This window comes from Macaca fascicularis, chromosome X (assembly GCF_037993035.2).
Source record: "Macaca fascicularis isolate 582-1 chromosome X, T2T-MFA8v1.1".
Classification (NCBI taxonomy): domain Eukaryota; kingdom Metazoa; phylum Chordata; class Mammalia; order Primates; family Cercopithecidae; genus Macaca; species Macaca fascicularis.
Window position 1 is genome coordinate 48,008,645 of NC_088395.1, and position 22,844 is coordinate 48,031,488.

Below are 22,844 nucleotides of genomic sequence, written 5' to 3' on the forward strand. Positions count from 1 at the left end.
GTGGGATCTGCGTGCTTGTCTCTGTGTTTCTGCCAAGTCCAGGTTTTAGTAAGCAAGAAAGTAGAAGTGGGTGTGGAGAAAACATGCCTGTGGTCTCAATGCTCCCATCTGAAAGTGGCACCGTCATTTTCTCTCACATTCTCTTGATGAGAACGTTGTCACATGGCCACACTAATTTCAAAGGAGACTGAGAAATGCTCTATGACTGGGCATCCGTATGCCTGGATGCTACTCTGTTAAATGCAAAAGAATGGGGGAACAGATTCTAGTGGATAGCTTTCAGTCTCTACCACAGATGACTTGTCTTCTCTGCTATTTTTTGTTATATATATATAATGTAGGTCCAAGAAAACAATTATACCTGGATGGAGAGTTGGAGTGTAGACATCTATTTATTGTTTGTATAGGTTAGGATGGCTATGACTACAATATTTTTATAGACATGAATAAATTATTTTTATCACATGAATTTTGTATTTTTACTGATAAGCAAAATTAATGAGGATTTAGAATTGAAAGCTAATGAGTACTTAAACTCCAAGCGTAGGCCCTCCTAGATCTTTCTCCTGAAAACTTTTATATTATCAATCTTCTGTCCACCCTACCTAATAGCCAAGCTTCCTACCAAAATAGAACTAGACTGCTTATGTTGAACGCCAGCCTCCCACTCTTAATAACCATGTTGTATGGCAAATTATGTAACTGTCATGAGCTTCACTTTTCTTATCTACAGAAGGTGGATAGTAGTAGTAGATACCTCACAGGACCTCTGAAAGGATTAAATGAGTTCATATGTACAGTCATGGACCACATAATGATATTGAGTGCCTTAAGATTGTAATGAAATTGAAAAACACCTATCACCTAGTTACATCACGGCCATTGCTGCATTGTAGTGCAATGCATTACCTTTTCTATGTTTAGATATGTTTAAACATACAAATACTTACTATTGTATTATAGTTGCCTGCAGTAGTCAGTACAGTCACATGCTATATGGGTTTGTAGCCTAGGAGCAATATTCTATACCATATAGCCTAGATGTGTAGTAGGTTATACCATCTGGGTTTTTATAAGTACTATATACTCTATGATGTTTGCACAACAACGAAATCGCCTAATGACAGCTTTCTCAGACAGTATCCCTGTTGTCAAGCAATGTGTGACTGCATATATTTCTTAGAACGGTGCCTGGAATGTTGTAAGTGTCATGTAAGAGTTTGGCACATAAAAGTGCTATATATGTATTTCCTGTCATCATTGTCATCATGAGATTTACTGATTTCCATGTGTTCAGCTTGTATTAGCTTATGTGTACCTTTTAATCTCTTGTGGTCTATTGTTTGTGTCAATTTTACTTTTTCTTTCTCTTTTTAGATGGGAAATTTGGAATTAAGCCTTCCCAGAAAAGAATTTCTGGAAAATCTACACTTCATAGTGAAATGGAGGGTGAAGATACAAGAGATGATTCATTATACTCCATTTTAGAAGAATTGTGGCAAGATGCTGAACAGATAAAGAGATGTCAGGAAAAACAAAACAAACTTCTGAGTCACACCTCTTTCCTCAATAAGAAAATATTGAATACAGAGTGGAATTATGAATATAAAGACATTGGAAAATTTGTTCATCCAAGCCCAAACCTCATTCTTTCACAGAAAAGACCCCATAAACGTGATTCATTTGGGAAGAGTTTTAAGCATAATTTAGACTTACATATTCATAATAAAAGCAATGCAGCAAAGAACCTGGATAAAACTATTGGGCATGGTCAGGTTTTCACCCAGAGCTCTTCTTATAATCACCACGAAAATACACATACAGGAGTGAAGTTCTGTGAACGTAATCAATGTGGAAAAGTCCTCAGCCTCAAACGCTCACTCAGTCAAAATGTGAAATTTCCCATTGGAGAGAAAGCAAACACATGTACTGAATTTGAGAAGATCTTCACCCAGAGGTCAGACTTCTTTGCTCCTCAGAAAATTCATACTGTGGAAAAACCTCATGAGCTTAGCAAATGTGTAAATGTTTTTACACAGAAGCCACTACTCAGTATATATCTGAGAGTTCATAGAGATGAAAAACTCTACATATGTACTAAATGTGGGAAGGCCTTCATCCAGAATTCAGAATTAATTATGCATGAGAAAACTCATACTAGAGAGAAACCCTATAAATGCAATGAATGTGGGAAATCATTTTTCCAGGTGTCATCTCTACTCAGGCATCAGACAACTCATACTGGAGAAAAACTCTTTGAATGCGGTGAATGTGGTAAAGGCTTCTCCCTGAACTCAGCCCTCAATATACATCAGAAAATTCACACTGGAGAGAGACATCACAAATGCAGTGAGTGTGGGAAAGCCTTTACCCAAAAATCAACACTCAGGATGCATCAGAGAATTCATACAGGAGAGAGGTCCTATATCTGTACTCAATGTGGGCAGGCCTTCATCCAGAAGGCACACTTGATTGCACATCAAAGAATTCATACTGGAGAGAAGCCTTATGAATGCAGTGACTGTGGGAAATCTTTCCCTTCTAAGTCACAACTCCAGATGCATAAGCGAATTCACACAGGAGAGAAACCCTATATATGCACTGAATGTGGGAAGGCTTTCACCAACAGGTCAAATCTCAATACTCACCAGAAGTCTCATACTGGAGAAAAGTCTTATATATGTGCTGAATGTGGGAAGGCCTTCACCGACAGGTCAAATTTCAATAAACACCAGACCATTCACACTGGAGAGAAACCCTATGTTTGTGCTGATTGTGGGAGGGCCTTCATCCAGAAGTCAGAGCTGATTACACATCAGAGAATTCATACTACAGAGAAGCCTTATAAATGTCCTGACTGTGAGAAATCCTTCTCCAAGAAACCACATCTCAAAGTACACCAACGAATTCACACAGGGGAGAAACCATATATATGTGCAGAATGTGGGAAAGCCTTCACTGATAGGTCAAATTTCAATAAGCATCAGACAATTCATACTGGAGATAAACCGTATAAATGCAGTGACTGTGGAAAGGGCTTCACCCAGAAATCAGTTCTCAGTATGCATCGCAATATTCATACATGAAAGTAATCCTGTTTCTTGAAAATGAGAGCCTTATAAGGCTGACAAAGGTCAGGTCTAACTATATATTACAAAATTCATCCAAGACAGATCCTATATGAATATGTTGTATAAGGAAAAGCGTCAGGCTATCTAACTTCAGATGGAAAAAATTATTCAGAAGAAACTCTCTTAAAAATGCATTGACGGAGAGAGAATTTGCACAGCCTCATGAAATATAGTAGAAGTCATACTGAGAAAAACGTTGTCAGGAAAAGCCTTCCTATAGAAAGTATCATAAGTCAAATTGTTACCAAATTATTTATAGGAAGGATAATGCAAAATTATGTAAATGATGGTCATATTTACTGTGTTATATTAAGCAATTTAAAGTGATAACAAAATGAAAGGTAGTGCAGCAAAATAATATAACTGATTAGACCTACTGTCAGTTCTATAGGGTGTTTGTGGCAGAACACAGTGCATAACAGGAGGAATATTAAATTTTTTTTCAAATTTATGTCCATCATAAATTATGATGGACATATTTATGTCCATCAAATGTTTCTTATTGAATATGTCTATCAAATATGTTTCTTACTGAATATTTCTATCAAGTGAATCCACAATTTATAAGTCACTTTGGTTTTATATATATATACACATCTGCAGATATAATTTTATAGGGATACACAAATATAATCCTATCATTTGTACTCGTTTCCATGACTTAGTATTCTTGTTTGTTTTCATTGTGGTACAATGCAAAGTAGCCACAGATTCCTCCCATCCCAAGTAGCGTCTCTTTATCTATTACTTGACTTTGAACTTAGCCATGTGACTTTCTTTGGCCAATGGAAATTAGCAAAGAGAATCAATAAGACGCTTGAGAAGTGTGCAAAGCCTGCCTTGAAGCTTACCCTCTCTTGCTGCTCTTTTCAAACTTGAAAAATCTCAAATTGCCCTACTGGGGGGTGAGGAACCACCACATGGAGCAGTGGTGAGCCAGCCTGGCTGAGGCCCCTTAGACCAAGTAGCCTGCCAATTGTCAGAATTGGGAGTGAGGTTTTCCAAGACCTCTAGTTCCAGCTGAGCCAGCCTAGCCCAGAAGAGCCATACCAGTTATTCCAGCCAATTTACAGAATTGTGAGATAAATAAAATGAGTATAGTTTTAAGCAACATAAGTTTTGGGGGTAGTTTGTTGTACAGAAAATGCTAAGTAATATTTGAAAGTATATGTTTGGGGGAGGGGGCATAGTGGACCAAAACGTGACATGTGGCATTGGCTTTGGGTCTGAGTGGCAGGTAGAAACTGGAAAAACAGTGAGGAAAACTGTTTTTCCTCAAATAACAAAGGTTGGATAGGTGACAAGCCATGTTATTTAGTAGGGAAAAATATAGAAAAACAGTTATCACCATACTCTGTGGGAAGATAGAGAATGGACCAAACGAACTTATGGATCTGGCTAAGGAGATTTGCAGCAGAATATGAGAAGTATCAGCTTGCTTCTTTTAGCTGCATATGGTAAGATACAGAAAGAGAGAAATGAACTAAAGAAATAACTGTTTCTTTGGCAAGCAGAATTCAGAATACGGAAAAGCCAAGGATTGCTGGGTTGAAAAATAACGGTTTCACATCGCTAGTTTCTCCAGCTATCTAAATATTCTCAAGGTAGATAATAGCCTCAGGGTAAAGATCAAATCATGGTTGTATCTGTAAGACTCTTTATTACAATGTGTGAAATAGTTCAATTGGTGCTTAGGAGACCATCTCAGCTAAATTTAAGGGCTTCTAAAAATCATGACATTGTCCCATAGAAGCCTGACATACTGCTCAAAGTGGAGAGAGACCTATCTTAAAAAGAATTGCTGATGTGGCATTTGGGAAAAGGAGTAGATCCAAACCAGATTCATAGGAAACTCACAAAGTTTTTAATAGAGTTTTACTAGTAAAACCACCTCCAGGTTGGACTTCCAGGGACTGCAACAGTTCAAAATGAAAAGTGGCCTCTGGATTCCCCTCCCTAACTTCTATGAATAGGATACAAGCTGAGAAAGTTACTCAGATGCAAACATGGTCCATTTCTTATGGAAAATGAAGGACATCTCAGAGGGAAGACCCAAGAACAATATATTAAAATGGACTGGGGAGCCATCCCAGGGAGAACTGTGCCCTAATCAAGAAACATTATCTGCCCCTGGAGCCAAGGGAACTGACAACATTTGCTCTGTGGGATTTCAGAATTGTTATGGAACAGTGACTGATATGTGCCTCTTGGTCTTCCTCTTTTTGAATGGGAGTGTCTATTATAGTTATCCTGTACCTATCTCACCATTGTATATATTGGGTGTGTGTTGGGGGACATATAACTTGTCATTTAGCTCACAGGTATCTGGATCAAGAAACTGAAAAACTGTACCCAAGGAACCTCAGCCACAACTGAACCTGTTACAGAAGACTTGAGATCCTGGATTGGAACTTGATGCCACAATTTTGGATGAGAAATTTGGAGGTCCTGGAATAGGGGTGAACATATTTTGCATGGGGTGGTAATGTGAATAATTTGTGACCAGAAGACACACTGTGTTAGGTAGAAAAATGCTACAGATATCTTCATCCCTATATATGTATCCTTCTTCAGTCTTCATTTCTCTTTGTGTTTCAGTTAGGATAATTTCTGTTGATCTATCTTCAAATCCACTGATGTTTTTTCCCTTACCCTGGCTCTGTCAAGTCTACTGATAAGCCCATTGAAGGCATTCTTCAACTCAGTTATGTTTTATTTTTATTTCTAATATTTCCATTTGATTCTTACAGTTTTCATATATCTGCCAAAATTCCCCATCTTTTCATGCATGTTCATGTTTTCCACTATATCCTTTGCTTAGTCAGTTTGAGCTGCTATAATAAAGCACCATAGACTTGGTGGCTTATAAACAACAGAAATTTATTCCTCACAGTTCTGGAGCCTGGAAGTCTGAGATCAGAATCTAGCATGGTTAGGTCTTGGTGACGGCCCTCTTCAAGGTTGCAAACTGCTGACTTCTCCTTGTATTTTCCCATGTCTACAGCTAGAGAACTCTTTGGGATCCCTTTTATAAGGGCACCAATCCCATTTATGAGGTCTCCACCCACATTACCTAATTACCTCCCAAAGGCTTCATTCACCTCCTAATACCATCACATTGAGGATTAGGATTTTAACATATGAATTTTGGGGAGGATGCACACACTCAGCCCATAATATCCTCTAACATATTAATCAGTTATTTTAAACTCCCTGTCTGATAGTTCCAACTACTAGGTCAACTGAGTCTAGGTCTATTGATTGCTTTGTCTCTTGATGGTGAGTTGTCTTCTCTTGCTCTTTTGCATCTAATAATTTTTGGCTGAATGTCAGATGTTGTATGTAGCATAGTAGAAACTGAGGTAAACAGTAGTTATTCCTGGAAATAGCCATGGTTGCCCTTTTGATAGGCCATTAGCATGGGGAGATTGAATCCATCTAATCAGGAGTTGGGCTGAGTTTGTGTTTCTTTGTTGCCAGTGTTACCTTTGCTGTACCATAGACTTAAAATTCCTCTAATGTTATCTTATGCTTGAGGTAGGCACTGGTTTGCCCAGAGAATTTTTATTTTTCCCAGACCACACTTGCCTTTAGGCCTGTAGGCCTTTCCTGTGTGCCTGCATCTCAGGGAGGGTCTCGCTCCATGTTATTGCCTCTACGTTAGTAGTAGACAACTGTTATTACTTGGTTCTTGCTGACCTGGTGAGTTGGGGGCAGGGGTTTTCCTGGGCCAGCCTTGGTTTTTGTCAGGCCCCGAATCCCTGGGTCTTGAGGGTGGGATATTTTAGTGATCCTGCCCTCTTCCACTGGTAGAAGGCCTTTAATCATCTGGGCCCAGGATGATATCCTGCCTTTTTATCATGGGTGGAATTTTTTTTTTCCATTTCCCTCACTCTAGTCACAGTGAATCTTCACCTGTGTCCTGAGGGCAACAGGGTTTGCTGCACTTCTTTTAGTGGCTTAAGGATTTTGTTCTGTAGGGGAGTAGGGTTCCATTGGAGCTTTGTGCCATTTCTATATTAGCAGCAGCCCCCTTGCAGGCCTACCCCATGGAGGTAGACTTTCTCCAGTCTTCTTCCTTGCCCCCGTGTTTCTTGAGAGCACTCAGTGGATGTCTATGGAGAAGTGCCTGCAAGTAGAGACCAACTACCCTTAGGTCTACAGCTCTCATGAGTCTCCCGCACTCAGCCTTTAGCAATTCATTAAAAATTCTTGTTGAATTCTTACTGCTTATATAGTGGCCTCATCTTCCTTCCTGCTGTACCACAGATGACCGAGGAGAGGCACTTGTCTTTTATTATATTTCAAGCTAGTTGGTTGCTCTGTAATCTTAGCTCTCTGATGGGTTCAAGAAAACTTATGTTTTTTGCAGATTACCCAGCTTTATTCTTGTTATAGAGATGGGAGCAGTGTTCTTTCCGGATGTCTACATGCTAGGCAGAAACTAGAAGTCTGGACAGTCTCCATTGTCTCCTACTATCCGAATATATGCCCCTTTTCAGTGTGACTTTGCCACTTCGCCCATCAAGAGGTAGAATCTATTTCTTCAACCCCTGCACCTGGGCTTGGCTATTTTGTTGGCCAATAGGACATTAACAAATATGATACAAGCAGAGACTTGAGAAGTGCCTGCACAATGAGGCTTGCCCTCTTTTGCAGCTCTTTGGAATCCTGAGCCTATGTGTGGAAAAGCCGGAACTATACTGTTGGAAAATGAGAGAGATCACATGGAGCAGTAATGGAGCAAAGACCAGCCATCCCAGTTGAGATACCCTACACCAACCAGATTTTCAAATGCCGGACATGTGAATGAAGCTACCCTAGGCATCCAGTCTTGGTCAAGGCAACTTTGGCTGGCAGTCTCTGAGATGACCCTGAATGATCCCCACCTCCTGGTATTCACACTCTTATATAATCCCCTCCTCTTGAGTTTGGACTGGAATTAGTGTCTTGGTTCTAGTGAATAGAATGAGGCAGAGGTAATGGGATGCCATACCCAAGATTAGTTACAAAAAGACTGTGGCTTCCATTTTGGGTGCTTGGTTACTCTCTCAGATGGCTCATCATAGGGGAAACTGCTGCTACATCTTGAGATAGCCCTGTGGAAAGGCCCACATGTGTGAACTTTGAAGCATATCCTCCCCTACTTGAGCCTTTAGATGAGGACCACAGCCAGATAGCTTGACTGTAAGCTAGATAGCTTGATTCATGAGAGACCTTCAGCCAGAGGCATCTTTTGAGCCACACTTGAATTCTTGACCCACAGAAACTGCAAGATAATAAATGTTTTAAGCTGCTAAATTTTAAGTAATTTGTTACACAGTAGTAGGTTAATAATACACTGGCCCAGATTAGGAAGGTTCTGCCATTCGTCCCAGCCATCCCAAACAACTACCAGAATAATGGATTAAAACGTTAATTGTTTTAAGTCACTAAGTTTTGGGTGGCATGATAACAACCCAGCAAAAAGCTAACTGATACATTCATTATTTATTGCATTTCTTCCTCCACTATTCTTCCCTAACAGAAAACCAATACTAATAAACTACTGTGAACACTTCACTTTCATGTTTTAATCTCTGCTCTGTGCTCATAATCATATGTAGACATACATATGTTCCCATGCCTGTAATCAGAAGTTATATAAGGATTGTTTCCTTTGATTTTCAAAAATCAGATCATAACATACAACCATCTCTGCAGCTTGCTTTATTATTCTTCAACAATATTTCTTTTGAACGGTTGCATGATAGTTTATGGGGTGGATATACAGTAATGTATTAAACTATTTGCATTGTTAAAACTTATTCACTCCCATTTGCAACCCTTTTTAGTCACTGGGAACAATGCTGTTAAAAATATTAAAAGATAGTTTGCATAGTTGTTAGGTAGATAGGCTCAGGAAGCCATCTGCCAGGGTTTCAATCCTCACTCTACCAATTTACTAGCTTATGTGACGTTGGGAAGGTTAGTTAACTTCTCTGTCCTGATGATTTTCATCTATAAAAGATGTACACACTAGCACCTACCATAGATTTGACTAAGAAGCATATTTCTTTCCTAGGGCTGCTATAACAAAGTACCACAATTGGGCAGCCTAAAACAGCAGAAATTGTCTCATAGTTCTTGAGACTGGAGATCTGAATCACGGTGTCAGCAGGGCCATGCTCCCTCTGAAGGTGCTAGGGAAGGAACTGTTTCATGCCTCTCTCCTAGCTTTTGAGAGCCTCAGGTGTTATTTGGCTTATAGACGCATTATTCCTATCAGATGGCTGTTTTCTCCCTGTGTTTCTTCACATCATGTTCCCTCTGCGTGTCCGGCTCTGTTTCCAAATTTCCCCTTTCATAAGGAGACTAGTTATATTGGATTGGAGTTCACTTTAATGGCCCCATTTTAACTTAATTACCTCTGTACTCTATTTCCAAATAAAGTTATATTCTGAGGTTCTGGGGATTAGGATTTCCATGTATCTTTTTTTGCAGGTACACAGTTCATTAACAAGAAGTTAATGCATATTGTGTAGAGCTCTTAGAACTATGCATGGAGAGAATTTCTTAATGGGTATTAGATACACCTCACTTCCTGAGCTCGCATAGGTACCCCTACAACTCTGTGTGTTTGGGACATTGAGGTGGGATTTGAGAGCTTGTTTCCGGCATCTTAGTGTCATCCAAATAAAGAAAATGTAGGGAGTAACAGGAAAAGCAGGCGTAAGACCGAAGCTTGTGCTTTGGGTTGAGAAGGATGTATCTATAGAAGATAATGAGAAGGAGCAGCTAGAGAGGTAAAAACATACCAGGTGAGCAAGGGGCTCATAGAAACAGTGTTTTAATGGAGGACTTGTCCAAATTGGATGTCAATTCATATGAGGATGGGAAAATTGGTTCTTGATTTTGTGACACACAGGTTGTTGGCTTTGATGAATGCTATTTTGGAAGTAAACAAAGCAATTGAGCAAACTCAGAGGAATTTCTGAATTCAGGTAGTGTTACTTCACCATAAAGCAATTTTTCTCATAGAAAAATATCAAGCTGTTGGACTAGATTACACTGTCGTTTGGGTTATACTGAGAAATGAGAGTTGGCTAAAGTAGAAATTACATGAGATTTGGAAGGTCAAAGGGAAGGAGCAACTATTGCTGTGAAAGTCTTTGAGATTAGAGACAGTGAAGGACAGATGCAGAGGTACCCAGCAGGTTCCAATTTTTCCTATCTTCCACTCTATATCCAGCCCTTCTTTCCATCTTCCAGCCCTGCTGACCAACAGTAGCCCCAGGTCTACCACTAGATGCTTGGCTGCAGGCTCACAAAGGCTTCTAATGGACTTCTCCATCAGCTTCTCTTGGCAGTCCCACATCAGCAGCTAGATGTGCCTGGCTTTTCAGATTTTCCTGAAAGCTCTGATTTATCCACCTATGCTAATATCTCAAAAGGGCTGGTTTAGTGATTTCTCTAGTCTTCTAACTCCCACTTCTAAACCTTCCCCAGCTACTTCTATAAATTTTGCATGAATCCCTTATTCCATAATACTCATAGTTATTATGCTTCCCTGATTGACATATTTATACTTTCTTTGCCTGAGAATTTGGTAGATGCTGCTCTTCTAAAATTGAGTGATATTATTGAGAAGTCTTAGACAAACTTGCTCTCTTTTTTCTTGTACATAATGTGCCTTTCTGCCCTATGATTCTTTTTTTATTCTTGAAGTTAAGGATCTATGGAAGCATATGCTTTGGTCCTGATCTTTGTGTATTAATTTTACCTAAGTTATAGTGAGCCATTCCAATCATTCATTTCAGGGAAGTTTTATTTTGCTTAAGATTTTTTTTCCGATCCATTTCTTCTCTTCTTCAGGGACATCAATTATGCATATGTAAGATGTCTTTGCCATCTTCTACATTCATTTTCTGCCAATCAACATTCATTTCACATCATTATTCTTTTCAGTTTTGTGTGATTGACTCTAGCCTTCTCTTCAGAGACAATTCTCCTTGAATCTCATGTTCTTCATGTTTAAACATTAACAAGCAATTTGCTCAGATTTATTTACATTCCAGGATAGTAAAGATAGAGAATGTCTCCCTCCCTGGAGATTTTCCCAGAGAAGATTTGGTTGCATTTCAGGTTAATAAAGATTATATATATATGCCCAAAGAAGAGGACAGACAATAAAACAATGTAACATTATTTCCCCCACATCTTAATTATGTATATTTTCAATCATGTAGAAATATTGAAAACACAGTACAACCTATATAACATCCATCTAGATTTAACAATTTATATGTAATTTTTCCTGAAATATCAGTGGTAAGTTATAGATATAACATATCCATAAATAATTGAGCATTCATCTCCTAAAAATAAGGACATTCTCCCACATACCTGGAATATCATCATCAGTCTAACTCTATGATATATCTAGTCCATTTCCAAATTTCTCCCATTGTCCCCAAAACATATTTTACAGTTTTAATGAGGTAGAATTCGCATACAATAAGTGGAACTTGTTTAAAGTGTACAATTTGATGAGTTTTGACATGTGTGCACCTTTCCAACCATCACTACAATACAAATAATGAACATATCCATCACCCCAAAAAAGTTTCCTTATGCCTTTTTGTCATCCAGTCCTCTTTCCCCACATCCTTCCCGCATCCACAGGTAATCACGGATTTATTTTCTATTGTTATAGATTAGTTTGCATTTCCTACAATTTTATACACATGGAATAATACTATAAGCACTCTTGTTTGGCTCCTTCCATTCAGCATAATTAGTTTGAGATTCATTCATGTTGTTATATGCGTCTATGTTCATTCCTTTTTATTGCTAAGTGTTATTTCATTATATGGACATATCAGAATTTGTTTATCCATTCATGTTTTGATGGAAATTTATATTTCTAGCTTTTGGCTATTACAAATAAAACTGATGTGAACATTTGTTTACAAGTCTGTGTGGACATAGTTTTCATTTCTCTTGAGTAAATGCCTAGGAGTGAATGGCTTAGTCATATGGTAGGTATATACTTAATTATTTAAGAAATTGTCAAACTGCTTTCCAAAGTGGTTGTACTATGTTACATTTTTACCAGCAGTATGTAAGTGCTACAGTTGCTTCATTGGGTATGATTATTATTTTTAATTTTAGTCATTTAATGGGGGTGTGGTGGTATTTCACTGTGGTTTTAAGTTACACTTCCCTAATAAGTAATGCTGTCGAGCATCTTTTCTTGTGTTTATTTACCATCTGTATACCATCTTGGTTGATGTATCTTTTTAAATATTTTGCCCATTTGTAAACTCAGTTATTTGTCTTATTATTGAGTTGTAAGTGTTCTTTATATATCCTAGGTATATGTTCTTTGTTGGATGTATATTTTGCAAACAGTTTCTTCTAGGTTTGCCTTTACATTTAAATAACATAAGACCAAAAGTTTTTAATGTTAACAAGTCCAATTCATTTTTGTTTCCTTTTATAGTTCATGCTTTTTTGGTCATGGTTAAGAAATTTTTGCAAAGCTCAAGGTCATTAAGATAAAAGTTTTAAAAAGGATTTATCTTATGCCTTCTTCTAGAAGTTTTAAAATATTGGCTCTTATATTTGGTTACCTAATCCATTTTTATTTAATTTTGTATATGATGTAAATCCTTTCCAAAGATAAGGATTTAGGTTGATTTTGTTTTGCATATGGCTGTCCAGTTGTTCCAGAACCATTTGTTGAAAATGATAATGCATTGGATTGCCTTGATATTTTTATTAAAAAATTAATTGGTTGGTTCTATTTCTGATTTAGTTTTCTATTATGCCAGTACCACTACTGCCAGTACTTACACCATTACTGTAGCTTCTGTATTACTGTAGCATTACTCTTTTCTGTAGCTTCATAAGTCTTGAAGTCAGATCATGTAAATCCTCTAACTTTATTCCCCTTTTTCACAGATGTTTTGGCTATTCTGGTTTTTCTTTGAATTTCCATATAAATTTTAGAATCAACTTGTCAGTTACTATTAAAAGCCTGCTGGGATTTTGAGATTGAACTGAATTCATAGATCTATATGGAGAGAATTGACATCTTAATTACATTGTTTTCATATCCATAAACAGGATATATGGTTCCATTTATTTAGATCTTTAATTTTTCTTAGAAGTGCTTTGTGGTGGCTGGGCGCGGTGGCTCATGCCTGTAATCCCAGCACTTTGGGAGGCTGAGGTGGGCGGATCACAAGGTCAGGAGATTGAGATTCAGACCACCCTAACTAGCATGGTGAAACCCCATCTCTACTAAAAATACAAAAAAATAGCCAGGCGTTGTGGCGGGCGCCTGTAGCCCCAGCTACTCAGGAGGCTGAGGCAGAATGGTGTGAACTGGTGAGGCGGAGCTTGCAGTGAGCCGAGATTGCGCAGCTGCACTCAAGCCTGGGCGACAGAACGAGACTCCGTCTCAAAAACAACAACAACAAAAAAGAAGTTCTTTGTAGTTTTCAAGTATACAAGCCTTAGACATATCTTGTCAAATTCATCTCTAAATAATTCATATCTATGCTATTTTGAATGATACTAGTTATTTTTAATTTCAATTTCCACTATTTCTTTGCTAGTACATAGAAATATAATTCACTTTTATGTGTTGATCCTGTATACGATAACCTTGCTAAACTCACTTATTATTTCTAGTAATTTTGTAGATCCTGTAAGCTTTTCTACACAGACAATCGTGTCATCTGTGAAGTGTGATAGTTTCACTTCTCCCTTTCCATTATAGGCGCTCTTTCTTTTTTGGTCTTATTGCATTGACTAAAACCTACACTATAATGTTGAATAGAAGTGGTCAGAGTGTATATATTTGCCTTTTTCTTGATCTTCAGAAGAAAACATTTAGTCTTTCACTATTGAGTATGATATTAGCTCTATGTTTTTCATACATGATCTTTATCAGGTTGATGAAGTTGCCTCTATTCCTAGTTTGTTGATAGTTTATCAGGAATAGGTGTTAGATTTTGTCAAATGTTTTTTCTCCATCGAGATGATCATATAGTTTTTCTTTTTTAGTTTGTTAATTTTTTGAATTACATTGATTATTGATAGTTAAACAAATCTAGTATTCCTGGAATTAAACTCTTCTTGGTCATGATGTACTACCATTTTTATATTTCACTAGATTCACTTTGCTAAAAATTTTAAGAACTTTTGCATATATGTTTATGTGGGATACTGGTCTATAGTTTTCTTTTCTTGTACTTTCTTTGTCCACTTTTGGTATCAGGGTAATGCTGGGCTCACAGAATGAATTGGGAAGTGGTACCTCCTCTGAAAGAGTTAGTGTGGAAATGGTATTATGCCTCCTTTTAATGTTTGATACAATTTTCCAGTGAAGTCATTTGGTCCTAGGATTCTTTTGTGAAAAGGCTTTTAACTACAAATTCAATTTCCTTAATAGTTAGGAAACTATTCAGGTTGTCATATTCTTCTTCATTAAGCTTTGTTTGTATATTTCAAAGAACTTGTCTATTTTACATAAGTTGTCTAATTTAGGAACATGAAGTTGTTTGTCACATCCCCTTTTTATCTGTAGAATTGGAAGTGATGTCTCTTCTCTCATTCTTGATATCAGTAATTTGTGTCTTCTCTTTTTCTCTCCTTATCAGTCTGGCTAGCAGTTTCTCAATTTTATTGATTTTCTCAAGAAGCTTTTAGTGTCCTTGATTTTCTCTATTGTTTTTCTATTTTGGACTTTATTGATTTATGTTCTTTATTATTTCCTTTTTCTGCTTATTTGACTTAAATATGCTCATTTTTGGCCAGACGTGGTGGCTCACGCCTGTAATTCCAACATTTTGGGAGGCCGAGGTGGGTGGATCATTTGAGGTCAGGAGTTCAAGACCAGCTGGGGCAACATGGTGAGACCCTGTCTCTACTAAAAATACAAAAATTAGCCAGGCATGGTGGCGCATGCCTGTAATCCCAGCTACTCGGGAGGCTGAGGCAAGAGAATTGCTTGAACCCGGGAGGCGGAGGTTGCACTGAGCCGAGATCACACCACTGCACTCCAGCCTGGGTGACATAGTGAGACTCCGTCTCAGAAAAAAAAAAAAAAAAGTGCTCATTTTCTAGTTTCTATGGTTGAAGCTGCAGCCACTGGTTTGAGATTTTCCTTCTTTTGTAGTATAAAATTTTAGTGATATAAATTATCCTCTAAGCGCTCATTTAGTAGCAACTCATGTACTTCGATGTTTTTACACTTTTACATTGATACTATATTGTAATGATATTTTTACATTGTTTTTACATTTTGATTCATTGAAAATACTTCCTAACTTACCTTAGGATTTCTTCTTTGTCCCATAGGTTATTTAGAAGTATATTATTCAGTATGCAAATATTTGAGTGTTTTTTATTTATCTTTCCCTATGATTTATAATTTGATTCCATTGTGGTCAGAGAACATACTTTATAGGACTTGGATACTTACACATTAACTGAGATTTCCTCTATGGCCCTGAATATGGTCTGTATTGTTAAAAAGTTCCATGCATACTTATAAAGAATATGTATTCTACTATCATTGTATGACATGATCGATAAATGTGAATTAAGTCAAGATTTTTGATAGTGTGGTTCAAGCCTTCTATAGACTTACAGATTTTCCTATACAGTAGTCCCCCTCTTATCCACGGGGGATATGTTTCAAGACTCCGAGTGGATGCCTGAAACCATGGATAGTACTGAACCCTATATACTATGCTTTTCTGATCTGATAACCAAGATGGCTACTAAGTGACTAGCAAGTGGATAGCATATTCAGCATGGAGATGCTGGAAAAATGGAGGATTCACTCCCAGGCAGGACAGAGTGGGACGGTGTAAGATTTTATCATGCTACTCAGAACTGTGCACAACTTAAAACTTACGAATTTTTAATTTCTGGAAATTTCCCTTAAAACTTACAAATTTTTAATTTCTGGAAATTTCCCTTTGATATTTTTGGACTGCAATTGACTGTGGGTAACTGAAACTGTGGAAAGCAAAATTGCAGATAAGAGGGGACTACTGTATTTATTCTATCAATTATTGAGGTAGAGTTATTGAAATCTCTAACTAAAATTATATTTTTTCTATTTCTCCTTTTAGTTATACTAGTTTATACTTTGTCTATTTTGAAGCTCTGTTATTGAGTACACAAGCATTTAGGATTGTGAAGTCCTCTTGTTAAGTAGACACTTTTATCACTATGGAATGACACTATTCTGGTAAAATTCTTGCATTACAATAGCCACTCCATTTTTCTTTTTCTCAGTTTTAGCAAGTATGTATTTTTCCACTACCTATCTACATATCTTCTTATTTTAAAATGATTTTATACTTACAGAAGATTTATAAAGGTAACAGAGTGTTCCCATATACCTATCAGTCATCTTCCCCTAATGTTAACATTATACAAAATCCTGATAGATTTTCTCAAAATTAATAATAGTATTAATTAAACTACATACTTCATTGAGATTTCCCTTGTTATTTTATTACTGACTGTGAGTTTGGAGGTCCCAAAGACTACCTTCAGATTCAATAATTCACTAGAAAGACTCAGAACTCTGAAAAGCCACTATACTGACAGTTACAGTTCATTACAATGAAAGGATACACACTGAAATCAACAAGGGCTTCGAAGAGGCACATCAGGCAGAGTCAAGAGAGACCAGGCATAGAGTTTCTAGTTGTACTCTCCCAGTAGAGTAATGCAGATAGCACTTATTTCTACCAGCAATGATGTGTGACAATACATATGGAATATTGCCAACCAGGCAGATTACCTGAGCCATGTCTAGAGTTTTTATTGGGAGTTGGTTACATAGACATGACTGAGTGCCTGCATTGCTGACCTTAATTCTCCAGATCCTCCAGAGGTTAAGTGATACTGCATGGCTGAAGACCCCAGGTAACCAAGGATATTCTTATCAAGCAGGACATTCCAAGGGCTTAGAGGTTACCTCCTAGGAGCCAGGAACAAAAAGCCAAAACTTCTTTGAGCAAGATTAATCCTTTACTGCATACTGACCCTTTTCTGTTCCAGGATCCAATCCAGGATACCACATTGCACTTAGTTGTCATGTTTCCCTAGTCTCTTCCAATCTGAGACAGCTCTTGGTCTTTCTCTGTCTTTCATGACCTTGATGCTTTTGTGGAATAGTCATGAATATTGTAGAATGTTCCTCAATTTTGTTTTGTCTGATTTTTTTTATCATGAGCAGATTGAGGTTATGAATTTGAGGGATGGATATCACCAAATCTTGGTCCCTTTTTAATGAATTATTTCAGGAAACAGATGATATCAACATGATTTATTACTAGTGATGTTCATCTTGATCACTTTGTTGTGGTGTTGTCTCCTGAGTTTTTCTGTTGCAAAGTTATTATTTTTCCTCTTTCCATACTTTTCATTAGAAGTGAGCCAAAGTCCCACTCATACTAAAGGGGAGTGGCATTAAGCTCCACCTTCTGGACAGAGGGGTATCAAAGACTTTGTGGTCATATCTTAAAACTACCACAGGGGAATTGCTTTGATGTCACACAGATAATCTGTTTCTTCTTAAAGTTTTGCCCAGTAATTTCAGCATTCATCAGTGAATTGTGCCTTCAGCAACTACTGTTTTTCTAATAGTGATTTTCTGTTTCCTTCATTGCTTTCACAATTGTTAATTGGGATTCTTCTGTAAGGAAGATACGTCCTGTCTCCCCTGCCTATTTGTTTATTCAGTCATTTACTTATGTCAGTATGGATGAAGGGACATTTATTTTATTCTTTGTGTTATAATCGAATACTACATTATTAATTATGTGGCACAAATTGTTACAGGTTTGGCTATTGTTAGATCTTTCAGGTTGGTTCCTGTGTTCCTTGTACATGACCCCATCCTTTTATTGGTAGTTGAGGGGCACTTTATTACTTCCTGGAACTATAAGGTGGTCCAGGCTCATCTTGTATTTTCCTTGTCCAAGACAAAGAATCTGCTATTTATTTCTCCAAGGAGATGTGGTTCCTTTTGCTGGAAAATGGCATTTGGAAATCAAGCTCTTAAGATTAGGTGTGTTCATTGTTACTGGTGTGTCACTGCTAGGAGTGTCACAGAGCTAGGAAATTCATGTATGTATTCTAATCCGTGTGTGCACATATACCTATTTTTATTTCTTTAGCTATTTATCTGTATACATTTAAACATAAACATAGCTGGGTGCCGTGGCTCATGCCTGTAATCCCAGCACTTTGGGAGGCCAAGGTGGGCAGATCACCTGAGGTCAGTTGTTAGAGACCAGCCTGGCCAACATGGTGAAACCCCATCGCTACTAAAAATACAAAAATTAGCCGGGCATGGTGGCAGCTGCCTGTAATCCCAGCTACTCGGGAGGCTGAGGCAGGAGAATTGCCTGAACCCAGGAGGCAGAGGTTGCAGTGAGCCAAAATCATGCCACTGCACTCTAGCCTGGGTGACAGAGTGAGACTCCATCTCAAAAAAACTAACTAACCAAATAAATAAATAAGAACATAAGTTCATACTGACATCTCCAACTCAAACCCAGCACTACAGGGTTCCTTCTAGCCTTCTCCCTGCCCTTGCTTATTTGTACTTCTTTCTCCATAAGTCAGGAAAGAAAGACAGTTGACTACATTTGTGTTGGCCTATTTGGGGGTTCTCTCTTCTGTTCTTTTGATCTTTATTTCTGGCTTTTTGTCAATACCACACTGTCTTCATTACTGTAGCTCTACAGTGAGTCTTGAAATTGGGTAGTTCGAGTTCTCCAACTTTGTTTTCTTTTTTCAGAATTGTTTTGGCTATTCTTGCTCCTTTATTTTATCATGTTAATTTTAAAATCAGCTTGTTGGTACCTCAAAAGGGCTTTCTGGGAATGTGATTGAGATTATGTTGCATCTATAGATCAAATTATGGAGAACTGCTATTTCAACTATATTGAGTCTAACAATTCATGAGCATGGTCTGTCTTTCCATTTATTTAGATCAGGGGTGTCCAATCTTTTGGCTTCCCTGGGCCACATTGGAAGAATTGTACTGGGCCACACATAAAATACACTAACAATAATGATAGCTGATGAGCTAAAAAAAAAAACAAATCACAAAAACATCTCACAATGTTTTAAGAAAGTTTACGAATTTGTGTTGGGCCACATTCAAAGCCATCCTGGGCTACATGTGGCCCACAGGCTGTGGGTTGGACAAGCTTAATTTAGATGATCTTTTATTTTTCTTTAAAAAATTTTTCAGCATATAGATCTCACACATATTTACGTATATACACACACACCCCTAAGTACTTCATTTTTGGCAATATTGTAGATGTTTCAAAATTTCAAATTCTGATTGTTCATAGATAGTACATAGCATACAACTGACTTTTGTATATGACAATGTATCCTGTAACCTTCCTAGCTCACTTACTAGTTCTGGGTAATTTTTTTGTGGATTTGTACTATTTTCTACATAGACAATAATGTCTGGAAATAGAGTTATATTTCTTCTTTTCCAATCTGAATGCTTTTTATTTCTTTTCCTTATCTTATTGCACTATCTAGAACTTGTAGCATAATGTTGAATAAGAATGATCAAAGAGGACACCTTTGCCTTGCTTCTGATCTTAGGAAGAATGCATGCCATTTCTCTTCATTCAGTATGATGTAACTTGTAGGTTTTTGTAGATGCCACTTATTGGGTTAAATAATTTTCATTCTATTCCTAGTTTGCTATGAGTTTTTAAAAATCACAAACGGATATTCAGTTTTGTCAAATCCTTTCTCTGCATCTACTGAGAAAATTATATGATTTGTCATATTTAGTCTGTTAATATGGTGAACTACAATGACTGATTTTCAAATGTTGAAACAGCCTTGCATTCCTGGCATGAACCCCTCTGTTGTGGCATGTTTTTATATCTATATATAAAATCATATTTCCATATATCTATATATATAACAAATATCTTGGTGAAGATTTTTATGTCATACTCATGAGGGATATTGGTCTGCAGTTTTTTTCTGTCATATCTTTTTCTGGTTGTGGTATTTGGGCAATGTTGGCCTAATAAAATGAATTGGGAAGTGTTCCCTCTTCTTTTTTCTGGAAGCATTTATGTATTGTGAAATGTTGGCAAGGATGTGGAGAAATTGGAACTCTCATGCGTTGTTTATGGAAATGTAAAATGGTACCGCCTCTGAGGAAACAGTTCGGTGGTTCCTCAATAAATTAAATGTGTAGAATTATCATATGACCCATTAATTCTACTCCTAGGTATATACCCAAAATACAGATTCTCGTTGACTTATGATGGGGTTATGTCCCGATAAACCCACTATAAGTTGAACTATCACAAGTCAAAAATGCATTTAAACATTCTAACCTACTGAACGTCACAGCTTAGCCCAGCCTACCTTAAATATGCTCAGAACACTCACATTAGCCTACAGTTGGGCAAAATTATCTGGCAACACAGAACACAATAGAGTATTGGTTGTATATGTTGGGTTATTGTAAACCACAAAAATAACCAAATTTCTTTGTCAATTGTGTTTCTAATTGTATCCAAACTGGACATTTTGTTATTTACAGACAATTGTTATTTTGTTTTAATTCTCTTCAAAACATAGTTTATATTCAAGCTGTGGGACTTTAACAAGTACTCTCAAATGCAGATTTCCAACAACAACACACACACACACAAAGTACAGAACTCATAAAATGCTAAAATGTTTATAAATATCAAGCAAAACGAAAGTTAATAAAATGGACTATAATAAAAAACAAAAACAAGTTTTTACCTTTTGCTTAGAACACTGCTAATCCTTATTTTACTTTTTGAAGTCAAGAAAACTTGTCTTGAGCTAGCTACAGCCTTTAACAACTAAGTAAATTATACTCTTGTAAATAGGATTTAAAGTGTGTTTCTCTCTACCTAGTTCCTCTAGAATTTGAAAACTAGTTATAAGTATTCTTAAATGACAATATAGTTGTTTGCATCAGTGCAATAAGAATCTGTTTTCTTTTGTAACAGAACACAATTGGAAAAACTGGTTATTTTACCAAGGCTTTGACCGGAATGGTGTGTTCTCCTTTAACTTATGGATCCAATAAAGCCCTTGGAAAACTGGCCTCATATTTTGTGTACACGGTCCCTGTACAGGGTTTCTGATCTGTAGTAAGTAAAGAATGTCACTTCCTAACAGGCCAGGAACCCCAAGTTATCTTCTTAAAACCTCAAGAGAAAAGGAATTTGCCCACCTCATAGGTATTTGATTGTACAAATCCATGGCTGGGCTCGCTTTAAAAAGTCTTATCCCAAATTCCTTCTATGGAACAAAGTTCCATCAAAGCCAATTTAAAAGGCCTATGTAGCAAATAATTATTCGTGCTGCACTGTATACAAATAATTAAGCCAAGTATAATAAAGCAAACCAGTCCTACCATAATTTGTCTTTTAATAAAAATGGGAAACTGGAGAATGAAAATTGTTTCAAAAACTGTAGCACACCTGTTGTTAAATTCTAGCCTTGCCTAATGTTGTTCAATTTTTATCATTTGCTACAGTTTAAATTATATCTGTTACAAAAACCAACTCCTGGTTATATCACATTCAAGTCAAAGCCTAAAAAGCTAAGGAAGCAACCCCTAACAGCCCAGAGAAACATCCTAAATATCAATGTAAAGAAATAAGAAATCTTAAGCTGAAAATCATAAAAAATAAGTAACTGAGTGAGAATTACTCATCTTACTCAGTCTCACCCCTACTTTCTATGTCTCCTTTTAAGCCAAATATTAAAACCTTTTTAATGTAAATTATTTACTATGCTCCCCCGTTGTGGGAATTGCTTTACTCACTCTACTATTTGCAGTAGGACTATATGCTGTAGCACCATCAGGGTGGAATATCAGAAAATCTCAATTACTGTAGCATTTTGCTTAATTATTAGCCTCATAGCAGGAATAACAGTTACTAACAAAAAATAACACATGGGCCTTTCCAAACATGTGAATCTGCCTCTCATTGGGTGAGGAATGTTTCTATCTTAGCCAGTTGGGCCTAGTAAAACATGCTGTTGAAAAACTAAAAATAATAATAAAAAAGGAGGAGCTAAAGAGCTAAGGAAATACCAAAATAACCAAATAAATTATTGGTTTAAAAACAAAATCATAGCATGGGTCAACCCATTCTTGGGCCCTCTCCTAATAATATGCCTGGGACTAATGTTCTTGCCCTGCCTAAGTAACATTTTTCAAATATTTTTAACTGACAAGATCTGGCCATCTCACAGGCAAGTACCCAAAAACATCTACAGATGGTGTTGCTCCAGCAGTCAATCCGAGACCAAGAAACTCTCCACACACCCCCTCCCCCGCTCAACAGGAAGTAGCCAGAAAGAACACATCACCTGTCGTCCTTTTATAACTATAGGGTCTGCAGTGACAGAGCAGGAGCACCATCATCTCAGGCAAACACCACCACTTTAAGTTCCAGCTCCCTTTCTAGCCTCATGCATTTCAAGGAAATCACTTCTCTTCTAACTACAAGCAACCAGAAAACAGCAGACAGTAAAACACAGATAAGACAGCTCAGGCACTGAGCGGGGGTGGGGACAGGGTGGGGGGTTGAGCTGGGGGTAACTGCCAAACTTTACCCTCATACAATGTGGGCCTTAATAAGCACATTC

At 37.3% G+C, this 22,844-nt stretch overlaps 1 protein-coding gene across 5 annotated transcripts in view; it reads left to right on the forward strand.

Annotated features, from left to right (window-relative positions):
• The window catches only part of ZNF81 (zinc finger protein 81), a 93,125-nt gene extending 81,040 nt beyond the window's left edge, over positions 1–12,085 (forward strand). For 3 of the 5 annotated variants that reach the window (XM_065538230.1, XM_065538229.1, XM_005593435.4), the window contains one exon: positions 1,378–12,085. In XM_065538230.1, coding sequence (XP_065394302.1) covers positions 1,378–3,086 — 1,709 coding nt within the window. In that variant the 3' untranslated portion in view covers positions 3,087–12,085. The remainder of the gene's footprint in view (positions 1–1,377) is intronic. The other 2 variants (XM_005593434.5, XM_045384017.3) reach the window with 2 other exon arrangements.
• The last annotated feature ends 10,759 nt before the right edge of the window (positions 12,086–22,844 follow it).